General features: G+C 37.0%; 1 protein-coding gene across 2 annotated transcripts in view; it reads right to left on the bottom strand.

The window, feature by feature from the left end:
- Nucleotides 1-1,852: 1,852 nt before the first annotated feature.
- DENND1B (DENN domain containing 1B) overlaps nucleotides 1,853-22,014 on the bottom strand; it is a 162,270-nt gene continuing 142,108 nt past the window's right edge. For both annotated transcript variants that reach the window (XM_082311510.1, XM_082311511.1), the window contains 5 exons: nucleotides 21,925-21,981; nucleotides 21,010-21,120; nucleotides 6,080-6,159; nucleotides 4,650-4,866; nucleotides 1,853-3,419 (listed from right to left, as the gene is read on the bottom strand). In XM_082311510.1, coding sequence (XP_082167636.1) covers nucleotides 2,868-3,419; nucleotides 4,650-4,866; nucleotides 6,080-6,159; nucleotides 21,010-21,120; nucleotides 21,925-21,981 — 1,017 coding nt within the window. In that variant the 3' untranslated portion in view covers nucleotides 1,853-2,867. The remainder of the gene's footprint in view (nucleotides 3,420-4,649; nucleotides 4,867-6,079; nucleotides 6,160-21,009; nucleotides 21,121-21,924; nucleotides 21,982-22,014) is intronic.

The raw sequence follows: 22,014 nt of genomic DNA, 5'->3' as shown, positions 1-22,014 counted from the left end.
ATCGATTTTGAAAGATTCCACTATCAGACTTATGATTTTATGATCCTTATAATAACTATAAGAATATTAGGAGCCTCACATGGCTTCCGTATTTTTCCCACAAAGGTGAGAATGGGACAATATATGTGATAATAGGAGTTCAGTGCCTAACTCTCATGTAAAGGGAGTAAGATTTATTCCATCAGAGAGGCATTTCTGAAAACCATTTTCTGGCAGCATTCCTGAACTTATGTGTTTGATGGTTTTGAAAGTAATGATAGCCATAATTTCCGAATTTTTTCCTATTTTTCCCCTTAAGACATTAATACTGTTTATTATCTTTAATACATGAAGAAAATAAAACATCACCTTAGATGGAACTGTGGACAGAAACACCATGTCAGATGCAGAGGAAAAGGAAAGGTGAATCTTGAAATTCTCATCAACAAAATGCAAGGGCATGAATGAGAACAACTGAGAAGTGCTACAAAAACACAGACCTTTGTGTTGCCTGTCTTCTCTTAGACACACTCAGCAGCACTACTTTTGGGTAATGTTTAGTACCAGCAAAGGAGAAGAATGCCCTCTACCAAGTCATTAATACCACCTCTAAACAAGTATGCATGAGGTTGCCCTGCAGTTTTCTCATCTGAACAGCACCTGAGCCACCTGGTCTAACCCACCTGGAAAGGTTACAGCTAAGATTTAAAATAATTTTTATGACAATTTTGATTTTAATAGCGCAAAATATTTTGCCAAATAACATTTTTATGTTATTAAAAAAAATCCACTTCTAGCTTACATACCGTGTTGATACACAAGAGGAAACCAACAGATAGATAAATACTTTGGAGTACAGACCTCTGGACATACCACCTCTAACTCTGGAATACTGAGATTCTGCAGCAACGCAGATTGCAGATGCCCTCAGGAATGGTCATGCTCTAATCAGACACAGATATTTCTATAAGATTTGCATTTTTACAACCTTTTACCTTCATTGCACTGATTAATAAAAATAATTTTGGAGGCTCATCCTCAATGACAAGTACTGGCCCTGCCCTTCTCATTCTGGAACAAGCTTAAACTTTTGCATTAACAAAACCAAGGTCTCACTCTACTGCATCTCTTTGGTAAAGCATCAAACATTGCCTCTGTAATGATATGGATCCATTTCCTTAGGTCAGCTGCCTTGTAATAAAGCAGCCAAAAAACAGAAGGAAAGCTAGAAGGAAAATTCATTCATAAATCTCAATGTGGCAACTGATATTAAACTTTGCCACAAACTACTACTAAGATATTAAAGCACAATCTGATCCAAATACTGACCTCACAAACGTGCTCACTCAGGCCTATTCTGAGACTAAGACTGACCATTCATGTCAAAGAGGAAAAGTCAGAAAAAAAGGTTTCTTACATGAGTTTAGAAGAGCAAGAGAGCATTCTTCTCAGGTACAGTTCATTTTATACCCACATGTTACTTCTGTCAACTGCATCACAAGTTGACAACTCCAATCTGCTGAAACTTACTTCATGCCTTCCCTGTCCTGACCTATTGTGGGGGACAATGTATGTATGGCAAGGTGGAGAGGTGGAAATAGAAAAAGGGAGGAAAATTAAAAAATAAAAAAAAAAAAAAGAATGAGCTGCTCCATATAGCAGCAAGAATTTTCAGACTTTAAATATCCAAATATTCCTCAGGAACACTGCCAGAAGGAGGATAAATGCTTGTTCCAAATACAACATACATCAAGTCTATTTATTCTCCTTCACTGAATTTAGAAAGAGATTTTTGGTTGTTCAACTTGGCTAAACTGAGAGTTGGATATACGCAGTCTCAAGCTGAATCTGTAATTTTAGTTCTCTAGTGTTACAAGTAATTTTCAGTCATGCTCTTTAATAATTTAACTAAATATGACGTTTAAGTAACAGTAATTCAATCTACCTTCAAAAAGGTAGCTACTAAAAACTGAAAGAAAATAGTTCAGAAGAGGCACAAATTAGTTTGCAAACACTATTAAACTGTAGAAAATAAAAAATAATAGAAATCTATCAATTCCACTTACACTTTCCTTTCTGAAAATTTTTAGGTGAAATAGTCTACCTAGGGAAACCGGATAAAATGTCTTTAAAGTGTCTTAGTTGTAAACAGAAGTTAATAAATGTCACATTATAATTCAGCACTTCATTTACTTTACAGAAGAGAGAAAAGCATGTGCTACCTTTTCGAAGTCTGGAAGACAGGGCCACAGTTTTAGTTTGGAGTAAGTTCCAAGTTATATTCACAAGAAATTCCTTAATCTAAAAAAAGTTTCCTTTCCCCCCCTTTGCTGAAGCAAATTCTTGCCATGGAAAATCATTATTGCTGTTTTGTAGATTTGCATTCATCTTCCAAGATAGTTAAACCTCTTCTCAAAAGATTAAGGCAATTATTATTCATTATAAATATTAACATTTGTACATTTCAGACAAATTAGATTGCTTGGTTCATTTCATGCTTAATGGGATTAATATAGTACCTTCAAAAGCTGGTTACCTGTTAGGTAATACCTTTCCTGCTGCTTAGAGGAAGCAAACGCTAGGAAGCACCATACACCTGCTGCATTTTTAACACAGAGACAAACTAGTACCTGATTTAAGAGTGCATTCATATATTTAGTTCCATTTTGTGGACCTAACTACAGCCAACAAATGAACTGGGTAAACATAGAAGCGGATGTCCCAATGGCAGAAAATGCATACTCAACTGAAGAGATTTATTTTTATAATCGAAGATCTCTTATTCCTTTTTCATCTTTTGGTTATCATGTTATATGGAGTTATATGCAGTCCTGAGTAGTCTCCCTTTAACTTCTGATGGGAGTCAAGTTTCTCTTCTCATAGTTTTCTTACGTTTTATTTCCACTGCTACTGCTGGATAAGCTATCCTTTGAAATATTTAAACCATAGTGAAAAGCAGAACTCAGTTTACATAATGACACCACTTCTTGAAGAAGCCCACCCTCTTCTGGAGTTTCATTTCTTTCCTTCCCATCTTTCTCCCAGGGGACTAGAATGGATGGATGTTGAGCAAGACTTGCTGGGAGCTGATCTTCTGAGGTATTGCTTAGTGTTTCATTCCGCTTTGCATACTTAGAGGAAGAATAGCCTGCTTTGAAACTTTCTAGAGAAGCAAACTGGGCACTTGATCGTACTGGAGATGGGGATGTCATACTAGTGGTGTCCATCTTGTCAGTAATAAAGATTTTGTCGCTACTTTCTTCTTCCAGCCTTGAGAGAGATTCTCTATGGCCACCAGAAGAAACTTGCTTCCTTGGTGATGGAGGGAGCTGCTTCCCATGGACGACACTGTCATCCTGTCCGAGGTTCCACTCTGCTTGATCATTAGCACTGCTGCAGAGCAGGGTAAGGTTGCTCTCACTAGGTGCATTTGACTTGTTCTGAAAGAAAGAACATGTGTTTATAGTTAATGTCACAAGAAACGTCTCTACACTGGCACTTTTGAAACAAAAATACTATAATGGATTTTGTGTGTTCCTAAATCATGGGTCCCCTTTGGGGTTCACTGTTACAAAACAACAACCCCAGAAACAATGTAAGATCAAGTGTTTTTCTTCCTTGTCAGAACACTCTGTCTCTTATCCTAAGGATCACCTTTTGTACAGAGGAAGGATTTCTGTCTCCCCTGTCCATTCAGTCTTTGCACAAGCAGTTTTGACAGTGAACAAAGACACGCTTTGCTGGTTTGTACCCCTAATATGAGAAGGAGCTGGAGTAAAACTAAAAACAGATGGCATTTCCTCTTTGCTTCAGTGATTAATTATACCAACTTTCAATATTAAACTTCTTTGGCCAAACAAACAAAAATGGGCATTTTATTAATGTGACCCCTGTGTGACACTCATGATATAAAACTTTACAAGCTTTCTAAACATTTGCATCAGAATTTGCTGTTCCAGCAATGAATCTTCTACTATAGGATCCCTTTCAGCAAAAGTAAATGTTGGACAGCTGATATGAGCTGGAATTCAAAAACACTAGCATTTTTTTGGCTAACATCACAGCAGTGACTTGGTGAGGGTTTTAAAGTTGTAGGCAAGCAGTTTGTTTACACTACAAGTCCTGTGCAACCCTACCTAAAAAAAGGATCAAGGAGCCTTCTTAGAAAGCTCCAGAGTACTATTCTAGCAGTGTTTCAGGTGCAATTACCACATCAATCCCATGACTTATGATGGAAACACCACCATATCACTATGACTTGTTTAAGGATGCAAGGTGAAATGGAAATAAATACCATCTAAACTGCATAAAAAAAGACTAAAACCAGCTCTGAGAATACCATATTGAACAGCTAAATATAATATTAAGCTATTCAATTAAGTAAATTATTACACTATTCACAGCTGTATATGTGGTTACTGTTATAAGGGAAAAATACTGTTCAAAGATGACCTGGTAAACTGGACAAAGGTGTAGCCAATCTCTTGGCTGGTGAAAAACCATCATGCAGTGGCCAGCACAGGTATACTGTTACATAGCCCTAGGAAGACACACTAGCAATTCTAAGGACTATGCTGGAGTGTCTGAGCTGCATGTTGTTGATTCCACAAGTGCAGGATACTACTATACAGGGATTGGAGTTGTTTTTCAAATGAAAGCAGAAGACTAACCGCAGTCTTGTAATCAATGTCATCCATTGACCTGAAGAAATCCAGGCTCTTTGCCCCTGAGAGCTTTCCTTGATCTGAACTGTGTGTGCTCAGTGTGTCCAAAATCTCCCCAAGCAAGTCCATTTCTCCTTGAGGTGGAGGAGTTATTCCAGTTTCACCAGAATCATCACTATCATAAAAGCAAGCAGAAGCTTCTTCGCTGTCTTCTGATGATAACCTGAAAACAAAAACTCTTCCATTAGCTAGGAACATAAAAGCCATTTTATTACAGCCACTTCTGAAAGCAAGTAGGAGAATGCATTCCAAGACTTTTGAAAGGGGACATAAACCTGGAACTTCTTTCTACTCAAGAATTTTCATAAACATAGATGTATGATATCTATGGAGATGCAGTTACTGTCAGCTGTTTTTCCCGTCTCCTGGCGGCTCCCCAACCACTATAACTGTTATTTCAAGTCACCCTTAAGACAGCTTCCCAAATCTTCCCTCCAAATTTTACAGTTATTCCAAAATTGGTTCCTCTTTTCCCTTGTGTACACCTTACATTTAGGTCAGTGTCGCTACACCTCTCCAGCTGACCTAGCCACCTACTTTGTTCTAGTGGCAAGACTCTCATATTGCAACTCCTCTGTCGTATGACCTGATTTACTGAAGTACTGCCTATTCTGCAAGGAAAACTGGTGCTTTTGTCTCTTCTCTCTTTCGTTCTTTGCAATACTCTTACCTCTGACCCCCATACTACCGCAGTCTTTCCCTATCTCTGTCTCTCCATAATACTACTACAAAGGGTATTTCCATGGTTCACTGTTTTGATGGTATCCTTTGAACACTTCAGTAGCTACCTCTTCCCTACTGCATCACAGCTTAAGCTGCTTGACTTTGCTTTCAAGGTCCTTCATGGTTTATATCCATATGTTCATTATCAAAAACCGTCTCCTGAATTCAATCAGAGAATGCCTCAATGCAGCTTAAGCCTCAACTTATGATTTTCCTTTAATTCACACATAGGAAGACATTGATATAAAACTCACAAGGCAATATTTCTCTTTCAGACCCTTCAGAAAAACTTTCCATTGTCATGACCACAACACAAGACTTAAAGAACAGATTAGCTGAGGTTACTACCCACAACATTGACAAATATTATTTCGCTGCTTCTTTGTGTATGTAGCCTATCTTTTTATCTTGAGCCTGTGAAGACTGAGGATTATGTCAAGCTCTTCTAAGCACTATAAATAATGAAAAGATATAATAGCCTGTCCTTCTTTTTAAAAGCATATTTAATCCTAAATTACTTGACACAATCTAGATCAAGAACCAAGCTAGCAGCCTGGACAGGAGAAAAACATGTCACTTAAACTCAACTTTGCTGAATAACACTAGTTACCCTTTCTCCCATACATACACACACATTCAAACAGGCTTCTTACTTGCTTGTTCTCTCCATTTCATCATCATCGTCTTCATCCAAGGCAAAATCCTGGTTACTGAGATGCTGGTTGAAGCGAGTCTGGAGGATAGAAAGTTAACATTATAATTTCTGTTTATTTTTTCTATTTTGGCATTACTTATTTGGAGACTAGCTGCCACTTCACTGGTTAAGAGTTCCTGAACACTTGATGAGGAAAACCACATATCAGTCAAGTCTTCTAAAGGTTGTTATGAGAGGATGTGAAGTCCTCAAGCATCACCAATTAAAAAGCAAGTGAAAAATTTTTCTTCATGGCCTACGGAGTGCCTTATTATTTAGGCAAAGTCTTGATTAGCAGAAGACTGGCTATTGGAGGAAAAGCATCACTCAAGTCTACTGCCTACGTGGTCTACTGAGCATGAAGAAAAATGGATTTTTGAAGCAGCAAATACAAAAGAAGTCAGGAGTTTCTTTACATAGCTGTATTATGTTAGGGTGTTAAACAGAATTGCAGAGTAAGTAGTATGCCAGCTCAAAAACTATGTACTAAGAATGCCTTTGTGCAGAATAATTTACTGTAAATTACAGTTAACTCAAAGTTAGTGTATACTCAGAGCATCCCATGGGGAGCTTGTGTAGAGTATCTGGTGTGCCGTAAATTCACATACTACCATACTGAGTACTCACTAACCTGTTATATCACATTATGATTTAGCAAACAGAACCAGGCTAAAGATTTCTACAATACTTGGAAAAAAAGTCTCTATCTTCATAGAATCATAGAATGGTTTGGGTTTGAAGGGACCTTAATGATCATGTAGTTCTAATCCCCCTGCCATGGGCAGGAACACCTTCCACTAGACCAGGCTGCTCAAAGCCCCATCCAACCTGGCCTTGAACACTTCCAGGGATGAGGCATCCATAACTTCTCTGGGCAACCTGTTCCAGTGCCTCACCACCCTCATCGTAAAGAACTTCTTCCTTATATCTAATCCATATCTACCCTCTTTCAGTTTAAAGCCATTACCCCTTGTCCTATCACTACATGCCCTTGTAAAAAGTCCCTCTCCAGCTTTCTTGTAGGCCCCCTTCAGGTACCAGAAGGCTGCCATAAGGTCTCCCCAGAGCCTTCTCTTCTCCAGACTGAACAACCCCAACTCTCTCAGCCTGTCTTCATAGGAAAGGTGCTCCAGACCTCTGATCATCTTTGTGGCCCTCCTCTGGACCCTCTCCAATAGGTCCATGTCCTTCTTGTGTTGGGGGCCCCAGAGCTGAATGCAGTACTCGAGGTGGGGTATCACGAGAGTGGAGGGGAGGGGGAGAATCACCTCCCTTGACCTGCTGGTCTCGCTTCCTTTGACGCAGCCCAGGATATGGCTGGATTTCTGGGCTGCAAGCACACATTGCTGGGTCTGTCTTGAGCTTCTCAGCAATCAACACTCCCAAGTCCTTCTCCTCAGGGCTGCTCTCAATCCATTCTCTGCCCAGCCTGGGTTTAAGCTCGGGACTTCCCCGACCCACGTGCAGGACCTTGCACTTGGCCTTGTTGAACTTCATGAGGTTCACACGGGCCCACCTCTCCAGCCTGTTAAGGTCCCTCTGGATGGCATCACTTCCCTCCAGCATGTCAACTGCACCACACAGCTTGGTATCATCAGCAAACTTGCTGAGGGTGCACTCAATCCCACTGTCCATGTTGCCGACAAAGATGTTAAATGCACCAGTCTCAATACCAACCCCTGAGGAATGCCACTCGTCACTGGTCTCCACTTGGACTTCAAGCCCTTGACCGCAACTCTTTGAGTGCGACCATCCAGCCAATTCCTTATCCACCAAGTGGTCCGTCTGTCAAATCCATGTCTCTCCAATTTAGAGACAAGGATGTCGTGTGTGACGGTGTCAAATGCTTTGCACAAGTCCAGGTACATTTAAGTCATGAATTTTAGTCACTTATGCTTCACAAATTACTGTCTTAAGATCTGTGCATCTCTCATACTTGTTTTGCATCAAAACCCTGCAAAAATTAACTATGCAGGCAATCAATCCACTGAAGAGATTCTGAACCTTGGAAAACTGGCCATAATTTAAAGACATATAGATAGAATTTCTGCAAAGGGAAACAGTGTTAGCTAACTTTAAAGAAAATCATATGCAAGTAAAAAAGAAGTGCTGCTGCCCACATCTCATCATGCAGTTCACTGAATGCCCGAACCTACAACAAGCCCCTGATGGGGAAGAAATATGGCCTTAATTTCAGACTACAAGGAGCTTGGAAATTTTGTACTGTGAGGATTTCAGTACGTCACCTATTACAGATGTTGTCCGTGTTCAACATGTACCAGGACACTCTCTGTAACTTTTTCCCCCCATTATTGTCAGGAACGTTTCAAAGTTCACTCTTTATAGACTGACACATTTGTTCTTGTTCAACAAGAGAGGATTTAATTAAAGCAGCAAGTTTTGATAACACTTTCCATAGTTCTTCGTCCACAAAGAGGAAACATGTGGTTCTTAATGTGTTAAACCAAGTAACAGTTGATAGAAAATGACAGAATTATTACAGTATTAAAAACTATGAAAGAACCCAAACTAAGCTTCATACCGAGCAAAAGTTATAGAATGGAATGCAGAGAAACAAACTATTGATATTTCTAAGTCTTTCCCAGTTTTGAGAGTTCTTCGTGTCATTCCCATCAGTGTTGTAATCAGTCACATCCCTGCTTGTAACTAAAGGGAGGTTAACCACTCTGTCTTAATTGACGTTGTTAATTGGTTATCGTACTGATTACTGCCACAACTACAGTCACTGTTTTCAGTTTAAAAGTTGCTGCTTTAAGTATTTATCTTCACTGGGACAATTAAAATACTTTGTTTCTATAACACTGGTAATTCACTACTTCCCCAAGAAAATTCTGACACGACATTCATTGTAATTAAAGCTCTAATCCTGGAACTGACTCTTAGAGGGCAAACCCCTGTCTCTGTCTCACTTTCTTGGAATTTCCATCAGAATTAGATGCTGCCATCACATTTACTTCTACTAATGTAAAGACAAGATTTTGCAGTAAAGAAGGTTCTTCAAAAATGTTGAGAGATTTCAGAAAACAAACCAAAAACCAACACTTGATCATCTGTAGATCGATTAACCCTGTCAATGGAATAAAATTCCACAAGATAACAGTCACTGATTTATCAAAATAATAAATAATGTTTCAAAGAGCATAGACTGCAAGTTTCAAAAAACTAATAAAACAAAAACAAAAACAAAAAAACCACCACAAAAAAAAGAAAAAGAAAAAAAAGAAAGATTGTGTCTTTGAGAAACAGGAACTGAATAAAATTAATTAGAATCAGCAAACACCACAGGCATAGCAGTGGCCCCTCAGAGCATCTACAAACAGTATTATGCAAGTGTGTTAGCGAAAGCAAGAATAACATCATATAAAGGAATATAACAGAGCATCTGTTGCTAAACCTAAAAAAAAAAAAAAACCAAAAAAAACCCACAAAACAAAACAAAAAAACCCACAAAACAAAAACTTCTAGTTCCTGATAGTCAGACTCTCTATTTGGAAAAATATTTTTGTTACCAATTTAAATGTTTAGGGGTACGAAATTATACAGGAAAACTTTCAAGACTAAACAAAATAAAATGGGATTTACATACAAAGAAAAAAAGCAAAAGGGGAAGGAAAGGAAAATATTTGGCTGTAAATAACAACATTCTCCAGCATTTACAGCTCTGTGAGCTAGCCACAGAGACAACAAGCAACACATGTTTTTGAATAGGTGACTTTCCTCTAGGAGCTGTAATAAAAACAACTGCAAGGGAGGGGTATGTCCAGACTACTTTGCAAAGAAAGAAAAAGAAAGAAAGAAACTCTTAATAAATTCCAAAAGGAGAACCATAAATCTTTTTCAATGCTCCACTAGGCAAAGTGACATAGTACGTGCACCTGCAAAAGCTGTCAAAGTCATTTAAGAAGTCCTTCCATTACTGACGTACCCTGCTGTTTGCAGTTATTTAAGCTTTTAATTTCTGTCTTTTCTGCATTTTGAAGTGTGTAACCTTTTTATACCTTTTTATGAAAAAAGGACAGACTTCTGTTTCCTTCCTGATCAGCATTCTAATAACAACCAGACCATTTAAATTTATTACCGCAAGAAATGATATGGTAACACTCCCTTCTTGCTACACCAGAACTTTATAAAGTCTTAATAGACTGCTGTCATGTTTTTTTCTATAAAATAAAGCAACAAACTTCTTTAAAGTACTCAATTGTTTTGCTTCTTCCAACTAGTTCTGCTTACATAATAAATCTATTATTTAACCCATCTACTTTATATCAAAACACAAATAGGGATTTAACTTTTGCTATTTCAAATTTTTCTCATCTTCAGGCACACTGCACCACAAGAACTCATCTCTCATCTTGCTCAGAACATGAGAGCTCAACATACTTAAACACAACAAGTTTACGCTCTCCACAACCCGCTGTTGAACCATCAAGCCTGTGTGTAAAGTACAGCAAAGGAACAACTGCAGCTGGCGTGAAGATATATATCGTTTTTGTATACATTGCATACATCCTCTTTGCTTTCAGCCCCACTTCAAAATCTCATTCTGCAAGTGGTCTGCTACCTATACAGTTGTGGTAAATGCTGATCACTGAAACCAGAAAAAGAAGGCGCTGACAGTACAAATACGGGTAGAACCAAAGAAAGTCAGAACAGGTCCTTACTACTTCGGCATAAAAATGTAGGCAAAATACATGAATGCTAAAGGATTTAAATGTAAGATGGTTACATTCTTGATTGGGCATAAAAGTCAATCTTTGAAATGTCAGCTTTTTATTTAATGCTGGACCTTTCAGAAGCACAGCTTTCTGGAATGAATGCTTATTGATCGATACTAAGGCAGGAAGTTTAACAAGGCTGCTGCTATTAATTGTCCTCGAAGTGAGAAACAAATAATCTTTTGATAAATGGCAGCACACATATTATTTCACATTTACTGGCTACTCAATACATCAACACGTATAAAGTTTCAAGAAAAGAAAACTATCTAGTATGGTTTAAATCTATGAAGTACTGTTTCCTTTTTCTTAAAAATTTAAAGTTTATTCACTCACTACAAGAAAGCAAAATAAATACAAATTCACTATTATTTATGATCCAGTATTTTATTTTACCTATCCTCCTCTACAACCCAATCACAGATGTAATTATAGCTTCACCTCCAGTAGGGAAACAAAACATCTCTCAATCAAACTTTCTAGTTAAGCACGACCCGTTGCCTTCCTTTCTGGTTAAAAACTGTGACCTAAAGCAATGGATAATGAAATCACAGGAAAGTACTTCACATTACAACCCACAAGAGCTGAGACTGATGGGGGAAGAGGGAAAGAAGAGACATAAAAAAAAAGAAGTACAGCTTCCAAACTTTCTCTTCTTCAATGCCCTTCTTTTTCTCGGACATGGTACAAACAACCACAAGCTTAAAGTAGTGCTAGGGATACCAATTAGTTACATGGACACCAGACAAGGATAGATGCAAACAATAATTCTAGATTAATTTCTAGAAACGATCCCTTCAAAAAAATTACTTGTGTGCTTTTACTCACAGAAAGTAACACAAAGTAATGAGGCTTCACAAAAATAATGCTCTGATATCAGAAAAGTTGTCCTGGATATAAATTAAATAGATATTATCTAAGACGTCATATTTGCTTTTTAATTTTTTAAAATTATTATTATAACACAGGACTCATGGATAATTTAAAAGCTATTAATGTTAAATAAAAAAACCCCTTCATAGTTCCTGGGATAGAAACCTTCTCTGCTTTAATGGAGTTGGACATATAAATGATGCATTTGAAAGAACACGAAGTGATTGGAAACATCGACAGCTGTATGCCATGAGACAAAAGTGTCATCGATTCTGAGATCCTGTTAATTAAAATCATAGGGAAACAGAGATGATACACAAAAAAAGTAGGTTCCCAATGACAGAAGGAAGTCCTTTTCTGTGACAATAAAGTGCCTGCAAGAGCAGGAAATCCCCAAAAATCCGTTTAGAGACATAGACAACCAGAAATGTGTAGATAAGAGGACGAGCACAGTACTTTGAAATGACAAGTAAGCTGTAATGCAATAGAGATCTCCACTGACTTCTGTAACGTTAAAGGAACCATTAATATCCATGCTGAGGTAGGACTTATTCTAAGTAAGGATGATAAATTTGTCGAGATACTTAGTCATGGATAGCACATCATAATTATTTATGTTCTGAATTACTGTGATGAAAGATTAACAAATTCTATGCTTCCTACCTTTTGTGTATACTATACTCCTGAACACAGATAATATTTGAGAATTTTGTAACACTGCTTTTGATTTTTAAGGATTAATCATGCTTCTGCAAATATTTTTCAGAAATAGTTATGTTTTTCTCCAAAACAGCAAATAAACTTCCATTTTCTCTGAAGAATTGCAGACCATTTTTCCCTCAGGAAGCCTGCACCACCTCCTGTCCCTCCGAATCAGACCAAGACCCCACGCTGCCCACAGTCAGGTATCACCTCCAAATAGCCAGATCTCGCTCACTCTTCTCAACGGCACAGAGGCTATTCTTAGCAAAAACGGCCATTTTCAGCTGACACACTGTGGCACCATGCCATACATCTAGCTGCAAAGAGTGCACCATCCGAAGGCAGCCTGGCTTCACTTTAATTGGCAACAAGCAAGGAGTGTTAGTCTTTTAAAATAGGACACAGATTTTCAGTGCTATTAGCAATAACTAAAGCGAGCACCTCTTTTATAAACAAGTATTCTTTATGGATTATTTTTTTGTGGATGATTCTAAGAATCAAATTCACCAGGCAGAATTTCCAGATACAAAAAATAACAGCGAAAAATAACACTTATTTTCCCTTTTTGATGGTTATTAATGGCCTACGTTTACTCAACGATTAGAGGGAAGGGAAATGACAGAATGGAGGGTTGAGGGGGTCACGGTGGAGAGAGGAGTAAGAAGATAAGGGGGAACACGTGTCAGAAGAGAAAAACTAATCAGTGTCCGTATGCACAAAGGCATGTGAATATCCATATACACAAAGGCAGAAAAGACAGCACGTTTTTGAGGTAACAGGAAAGTCAAGAGACCTGGAAGTAACTTGGGTGCACAGTGTGTGACTTTAGTGAATCAAAACAGCTCTAAAGCCAGTTTATCTGGCTGGCACATGCTACCTATTTGCTACAATTCCTAAGCAGGTAAAACAGAGATTACTGACTAAATCAATCTTTCAGTTAAAACGTGCATCATATCCTTACATCAGCAGAACTATCATATGGTAAAATCACTGCTGGAAGCGCTGTTTGCAGATCACGTGTGACTTTTTTCAAAAGAAAACTTACCAAAAACCCTAAACATGTTAAGTCAATAATACAAGTGACTGAAATTAAAATGTACGATGTGGATGTGATCCTAAACACAAATATCATAATACCTCCAGACTTCAAGATTTAATGGGAAACACCAAATGACACAAAACGTTAGGTAGATAAAACCTGAGCAGCACTGAACTCTGTCCATCAAACCTACAGACAGTGGAAAAGCATATTTGAGGGAAGCTCTGTATGAAGCATGAAAACAGAGACTACTTACATTTGCAAGAAAAAAAGATTGTGCCTTAGAAACAGAAATATTGACTCCAATCACATTTCTGTCTAAGGCTCCCAACCAGAAGAAGTAGTTAGCAAGGAGGAGTTCCTCCTTGTTTGATGCCAGTAGGAGTCTTCTGCTCAACAAAGGTGGTCTTTCTCTACAAGGTGCTGGGAAACATGGATGGCACTCGGATTTTGATTCCCTTCACTAATTTCAGATGCTTTAGGGCCTAAATTAGAAAATAAACACCAGGAGAGAGGCATCATCAGGATGTAATCTAGATTCTAGGTGGGCTGAATTGCCCTTTGGCACGCCTCTCTCTCCACTTTCTGTGGAAAGCCCCCAGGGTAGCACTGCTACTAACTTCAGCATCTCAGTAGTGTCTAAAATTAGACGGGTTGAATCTGGGCTTTCACATTCAGAGACGCCAAGATCCCTGCAGGAAAGGCTTTTCCTGTTTCTTCTACTTCTTCCTTTTGCCCTCAGCCAAACTTTATTCTTTAACTGAACTTCTTCATATTTTTCACTGTTATGTACAGGAACAGAGAAAGGTTGGGGAACATACAGTACTAGAGCTTAAGTTTTAGACATAAGGTTGTGCTCTCCAAACTTCCAGGCCAGAAGGCAAAAGTAACATGGAAGTTGGGACCCAGGTCCCAACTGTTGGCTGACGGTTCTTCTGGCTCCCTGCTTGGGCTAGGTGGAGCCAAAACGTGACCCATGGAAGACAGAAGATACACAGCAAACGAAAGCAGAAGATACAACTGTTACATTAAGACTGCAAATTCTCCTGATGAAAAATCTAACCCAGTTATTTCGATTAACTATTAAGGACAGAAAGTTTCATCCAGTTTTGAAGGTACTTTGTGAAACAGCATTTTTCTTCCAGACCCTTCAGAAAAAAGAAACCTTGGTAGACATACGAGCATGGTTTGTTCGTTTGTGGAAGAAAGACCCTGAGAAAGGCTGCCTCTCTGTTTGCTAAAAAACTAAAATAGGTGACAATAATAGCCAGAAAAAGCATCTGCAAACTTTCTGCTTGCCTAAATTTCTCTCTCAGTAGGATAAATCAAAGGTAGATGTGCTGATGACTTTGCCCTGAAAAAAAAAAAGTGTTCCACGAAATGCCCACAGGGTAAAAAAAAATTCCAGAGTGATTTCCTGACCATTACCATATCTTTCCACTCTTTTTTTTTTTTTTTTTTTTTTTTTTTTTTTAAATTAGAGTCATGGCAATTAGTGGAGAGATTTCTCAAGTGATGTTTACTGCAAATCTCAAAGGAGAACAGGCGCCACAAGGTTTACGCTGGTTTATGGGTGCAGAACGAAGAGCAGAACTCTGCTGAGGAGATTTTGCAACAGTCCTTCACTTAAAATCATGGTGAGAAGAGACTGGGACAGAGAAGAGGAAAGAGCTCACACTAATAAAAATACTGAAATTAAAAAAAAAGCTTGACAAACTTCTATTGCTTCTTTTTTCTTCAGATGTGTTCACTGACTAAATTAAAATCAGTCACTGTAACTGTTTAGAGGCACTATCTATTATCTTCTTGTTGGGGGGAGGTTTGAGCAATTTTGTAATTATACTTCTACTTGGTAGTGTATATTCCTGAAAATAAAATTATGCACAATACATGAAAGCATATAAATGCTTAAGTTGCACAAAATCCAGATTATCTTTCAGTTAAAAAAAATAAAGGAAGTACCGCTTGATTTCTAAGAGGTCTTCTGTTGTAAAAAGCAGGTTTATACAAGGCAAAGATACACGTGTGCCTGTATTACTTCGGAAAGGTATCAGAGCCACGAGAGGGCACTCTCGTAATCTACAATTTGAAATTCTGCTGCCTGGCTTTTTCATTTTTAATTAAAAGGAAATCTGACTGTTTTGCAGAATGAAGAGATCTTACTTGACACATCAAGACAAAAGATTTTTCTCCAAATTAAAGGAAGGTAATGATATCTACGATATTTTCAAATTACACCACATTAGCTAAAGAAACAGAATTTACTAATCAACCAAAGCTTACTTCAAAAATGTATTTTACAGAAACAAAACGTGACTTACATTAAAAACTAGCTCTTACTGTTTATGACATCTGTCAATTTATAATATTTTAGTCAATGAAAGTAGACGATACCTCTGGCTATATAACCAGTATTATCTGTGGGTGCTAGGCACAGATGTGATCTCAGGCACATCATCTGAATCCAAATACAGGTAAAGGCCCTTAATCAGAGCTTTTATGTTTCTGAAATTATTGTGGGGTTGTCTGTGGGATTTTTTTTTTCTTTTTTCTTAAAGGGGTTCAGTCACCTTATACAGAATATGTATACTCAGCACTGCATTATCACAAGCATTTCCTCTCCTCTTTTATGTTCCCAGAAAAAAAAAAGTCTTCAGAATAGCCCACTCACCACCTTTTTCAGGTTAGAAGGGTAATCAGTTACTGGAAGCCCTTTGTAGCTAATGATTATGTCATTTATTTTACTGGCCATTATAGGGGTATTGATAAATGGGGCACTCCTGAAGGTAAGGTTATTCTGAACACATCTTCTTGCCTGACACTTGCTGTCTTTGTTGAACAGAAGCCAAGTATACCTACTGCAAGCTGAATTACACATTGTCTAGTTAGTAGGATATACTGCAATAAAACTGTAAGAACTACATTTGCAATACGCTTTTAAAAAAGAATAAAAAATGTTAATTCTCTTCTGTTCAAGAATACCAAGAAAAAAGTTCAGTCTAACTTGGATTTTATTACCTTATGCAAAAGTGTTTTTAAAACCTTCTTAGACACTGTATTTAGATCCTGCAAAGTCATGGGGAGCAGTTCACTTGGTTTCTTCAATAGACAAACATTTAGAGTAGTGCTGACACACAGGGATTCCTGGTAGATCCACACTTAGAATCCAAATGCCCAAGTTTCCATTACGGCTGCAAGGTAGTGCATGCCTAAACGTACAGGTATTACATACATTTCCTTAGAGACAAGGAGGCATTGCTAACTTACTAATTATAAAGTGAACTGGTAGTTCTCATTTGGTATTCTGCAAATCTTCAAGAATGTTTTATTAGCCACTAAATACATTAGGACTATTGACATCCAGAAATACTCCGTTTTTAATAAGCTACCCTATCACCTGATATAACAGTAAAATTACAAAGATTATATTCATGAAATCAAACAGATCTTCCTGGCATTCTATCCAGGCTCATAATAAACACGCTCTCTTTTTAATTATGTATTAATTTGGAGCAATTTTATAGAGCTCTCACTGCATTTAGGCCGCTGTCTACCCAGAAATCTGCATTACCTGGGAGCATGTAATGAAACAGAATTAAAATAGATTATGCAAAAACTGAATGCACAGTAGTCTAATACATGCACTGCCGTACCCTCCTCATCAATAGTTAAAGGAACCCAGCAATATCATTGGCAAGATACTGCAAACAGACTTGAAGCAATCTCATGCTTGCATTAATTTTTATTTCAAAAATTTTAGCTGGTAATTTCTTATATTTTCTACATACCTAATTAATATAGGAGATAAAACATACCCGAGACATATTATTAGATCTAGGCATGAAACAGTTAACAGCAGTGCACATGCCAAGGTTTTAATAAGGCTTAACAATAAAAAGCTTCAATCCTCCACTTTCACTAGATTTTGTTGTTGTGGTTTTCCCTTGCTTAGGGCAATCCATCTGTTAATGTTGACTTGCAATATAGTTAAGCTCGCACACATATAAAAAGCCTAGAACAGCTAACCTAAGCAAGAGTAAGTTCAAATGAATATTATAGAGAGAGAACAATTCATCTTAGGCAAAGATTAATTGTGTGTGCGCGCATGCGCGTGCACACAGGCACGTATGAGTGCCCTCCCGTTATTTTTGGGTTTTTAGGAAAGACTTTGAAAATGTAAATTATAGGAGGGCAAGCTGATCACTACAGTTTGCAATAACACATTTAATTATTTATCCTCTGATTAGGTTTTGACAGCTATTTTACATGGTATAATTTGTTTTGATTCACTGCTAATTTTTTTTAAAGTCTATTGCCGATCTGGCAAAAAAAGATACAATAAAACCACTATGACAGCGGTGATAAAGCTTAGTCAATATTCATTGTTAAAAATGGCTCTGCACTGTGACCAGTGCTGGTATTCTCCCTGGGCCAAACTGGCCTTGTTTTCAATAAAACCAGAGAAGTATCCTTTCCCTTGAGCCCTGTTAGGCTGAGGCTGCAGTTGGAACTGTCATCTTCACACAAAAGCAAAGGGGCTGGGTTTTACAAACGCAAAGCCTAATTGGGAGATCTTCATGGCTGTACCCTTGACATTTATTAAAGCCTCATCAACAAAACAGGAAATAACCGTACTAATTAGCAGACCCACATACAAACTACTATTTGCGGGCGTAAAAGCAGATTCACTTCCTATTGTAAAGGAAACGTCCCCCCAGACCCCAAAATCCTGCTATGAACAAATTATTAAAATGATCTTTTACAGTGAAGCAAACTTTCATATCATACACAATGTTTCGAAGTAAATATGTTTTACAGCATCTCAGGTAACTATTAGTTAGTATTTATGATTAACTGTTTCCAAGATGCAGAGAATGAAAAGCTCAAGGTATGCGTCTAACATGACATAAAATACAACATCAAATTCTTTGTATTTACAAGTTTCTAAATGTTTCAGTATGGAAGAGATACTAATAAGTGGAAGCAAGATGACCATTAAAAGCAATCTCTCTCTTTGTTTGTTGTTTGTTTAGGTTTTGGGAGGATATTCAAATACACTGACATTGCAACTTAATATCTGATCCTTACTTTAAATATATATCAAAGTGTATGAACTGCATGGTAGTACTATCCTTATACTGCTATAGACACCCATGGGCACCACTTTAGAAATCTGGGTGCAAAGGTTCATTTGCAGGATAAAGAGTTACAGAAAAAAAGGATTAAACCTGACAACAATAGCAATCTGTGAAATTCACTTCTTTTAAACGGCAGATTCAGTACTAGATCAAACAGTCTCTCTCATACACATGCACTTGTGAATACAAATATATTTTTTTATTTGGACATAAAGTTTAAAATCACCACTTATTCATAAAGAACTTGCACTTATGTTATCTTATTCAAATACTTACCAAGAACAAAAAAAACCAAAACAAACCAACCAACCAACCAAACAAACAAACAAAAAAAAACCCCACAAAAACCCCTCAAGAGTAGCAACAGTAGACTATTATTTTTTAGAAATATTTTGGTTTAGTTTGCTTTTGGGGAGGAGGAAAAAGCGGGAATAGTGCAAGTGAGAGGTGAAGGAAACTGTGTGAGAGCGGAGTTCTTGAGCGATCACCATTTGCTCCTTCCCGCCCGCTGGGCCCACATGACATTTGGGACAAGAGCTGGGGAGAAGACATCGGACCTTCAGTTTGCAGCAGGGCAAAACTGCTGGGCTACTAGTTACAAGCTTTGCTAGTAAACAAACCCTAGATAAGTACATGTACATGTATGTGTATACGCATGTGTATATGTATACATGTAAACAAAACTATTGACGGACATGCACTCCTCCTGTCTTGTTTTCAAAACTAAAAGATGAGTGGTAGAAACAGCAACAATGATATTAAAGGATTTAGCAGTATACAGCTGCACGAACACGAAAACATACAGAAGTTAAATTGTTCTGTCCAAACGCAGGCCTTCAAAAGAAATGTTTAATTGTACCAAGGTAAATTATATGCTTTGTATCCCTAGACTCCTGTACCTAACGGTAGGCAGCACTACCATATCAGTAAATTACTGCAGATTTCTTTAATAAAAGCAGCCTATGAAAATTCACTGAACTACAAGGGTACATTTGTGTTACATATTTACACGGATACATACAACTGTAGATTCACCTAAACTAATTTGTGAATGTTGGCTTATAATGCATTAAAAGCTTTTTAATACCTCACATTATCAAATTATTTGGGGGGGGGAGGTGCTATATATTAAAATGACTGTTATCTATTACAAACAAATATCTTAAGAACCACTCACGTTATTAACATTAGAGCACTATGCTCATACATTTAGAATTGTATACCCTCTCTTCCAATACTCAGTGAAGAAAATCTACTGTACACAAATTCCTGAAAGAATGCAGGCACCACAGATGCCTGTATGTAAAAATATACTGAGGGCACATAGTTTAAAACTTTATCACTGGCTTTAAGAGACCATGAAAACATGTACAAAGTAAAACCTGCCTAAATAATTAAAGCAGAAAGTCTTTGATTATTTATAACCCTACTAAAAATAATGACTTAATACTACTGTACAATTTCAACATCATTTAACAATAATCTGCATCAGTTCTATGTTAAAATTCACAAACTTCATATTTATTACAGATAAAAGCTAATTCAAAAATCAAATTGATTAAATAGGCAATTCAGATTTTTATCATTGCAATATCTAAAGTAAAAAACCAAATGTTGTTAGATCAGCTGGACTGAATTTCTATACTTCATTCTCATATGAGGAAGATATATGCATCAAAAATCCATATATAAACATTTATTACATGAATTAAAAACATGCAATAACAATATAATGTAAAAATATATACCCACACATTAAAATATGTACAAATGCGGGTATTTATTCCCAGGAAAGTGTTACAAAAACTATTTTATTGATATCTTTGAAACAAAACTCTCAAAATGAATCCAAAGACATTACAACACTTGCCAAAGTTGAGAAACTACACCTGTTACTTCAAATCAAGAGTAGAAAGGATTTGAGAACAAAAGGATATGAGATTGGCACCGTATTAACTAGCTGACTTATTAATAAAGTAATAAATCATAACTATCTGAGCAAAGTTAAAGGCCATATGACTGCCAAATCAATTTATTAGAAATACAAAACTGATGTGCCCCACTAGAAGAAACTAAAAAAGATAGCTTAACACAGATCTGTGAATAGAGCAGAATATATTTTCAAAGCAGCCTTTATCATAAACAGTATTTAAGAATTAAATCTCAGATCCATACTTATAAATCTCCTGTTTTTTCCCTCTCAACAGGGATGAAATACGAATAACATTTTTCCTCCATTCAAGAAGTACAGCAGTATTTCTATAAACATAGCCTTTTAATCACACTATCCAAACACAGACGGTAAAATAATCTTAAACAGATTAATTGATGCATTGCTATAAGTGACAAAAAATTTTCCTCATATGTATGTGAATAAGAACCGAAGTTTCAGGTGTCTTACCTGTGCCAGTCTTCGTTTTTCTGAGTTTGCTCTTTTCTCATAATGCAACGTGTAGACAGGAGCAGCCTGTACTGCACCAGCACTGCAAGTTCCATACTCTTCCTCACTCTCCTACAACAAAACAGATTTAATTTCCTTTATTTATAATCATTATCTGCAAACGTACCCTCCATATTATGCATGCAGAATGCATTCAAAATTATCTTGCCACGATCTATTACTGTCATGAAAATACCATCTGTAGTAAAAATAAAATTTAGCTTTTCAGGAAGCTGAATTATCAACACTGTCATTTAAAAGATGAATTGTTCTAACGTCTAGGAAATATTTTTGAAAGTTTTCTTAAAATAGCATAAAATATATCTAAAAAAACGGTTCCTTCTCCCTACAGAAAAATTTTAAGTGGAAACAAAATTTTCAATGGGAAAAGCAGCTGCAAAATGCCTAAAACATCTTTTCTGATTTTCTGCAATGTCGCTTTTGCAAAATGAAACTATTCCTTCATTTTTAAACATTGCCATTGTCCACATATCTTATGAAGCCAAAACAGACAACCACACCTTCTGAAATACATCGCACTGCCAGACTCCCCCATCTCAAATTCTCAGCTTGAAGCAAAGGCTTCGATTGTGATATCAAAGCAATCAACTTTATGAAAACATACATCCTGTTAATGTATCTTTGAAGACCTCTGTTGTTCTATGATAAAATATGCAAACAATAAAGAGATTATTCAGTGGATGCATAGAATGACAGATAGTTGCCAGAGGGCTCGTTATGAAAAATGTATTGTTGAACAAAGGGCTAAGCATATTTCAAAAGTCATTAAAAACACAAATCTCATGTGATTTGTAAAGTATAAGCTTCAAAATGATACAGGAAGCAAGGTAAGAAAGTAAAAAGTGTACTACATACCTTATGTTTTAACTTACTCTTCACTTCTTTTATTCCTTGCCTTGCCTGATTTTTTGCCTAGAAAAATAAAAGGACTTAAGTAGCTCTGCA

This window comes from Platalea leucorodia (assembly GCF_965183815.1).
Source record: "Platalea leucorodia genome assembly, chromosome: 5".
Classification (NCBI taxonomy): domain Eukaryota; kingdom Metazoa; phylum Chordata; class Aves; order Pelecaniformes; family Threskiornithidae; genus Platalea; species Platalea leucorodia.
Note: the sequence above shows the minus strand (reverse complement) of the source record. Positions and strands in the feature narration are given on the sequence as shown.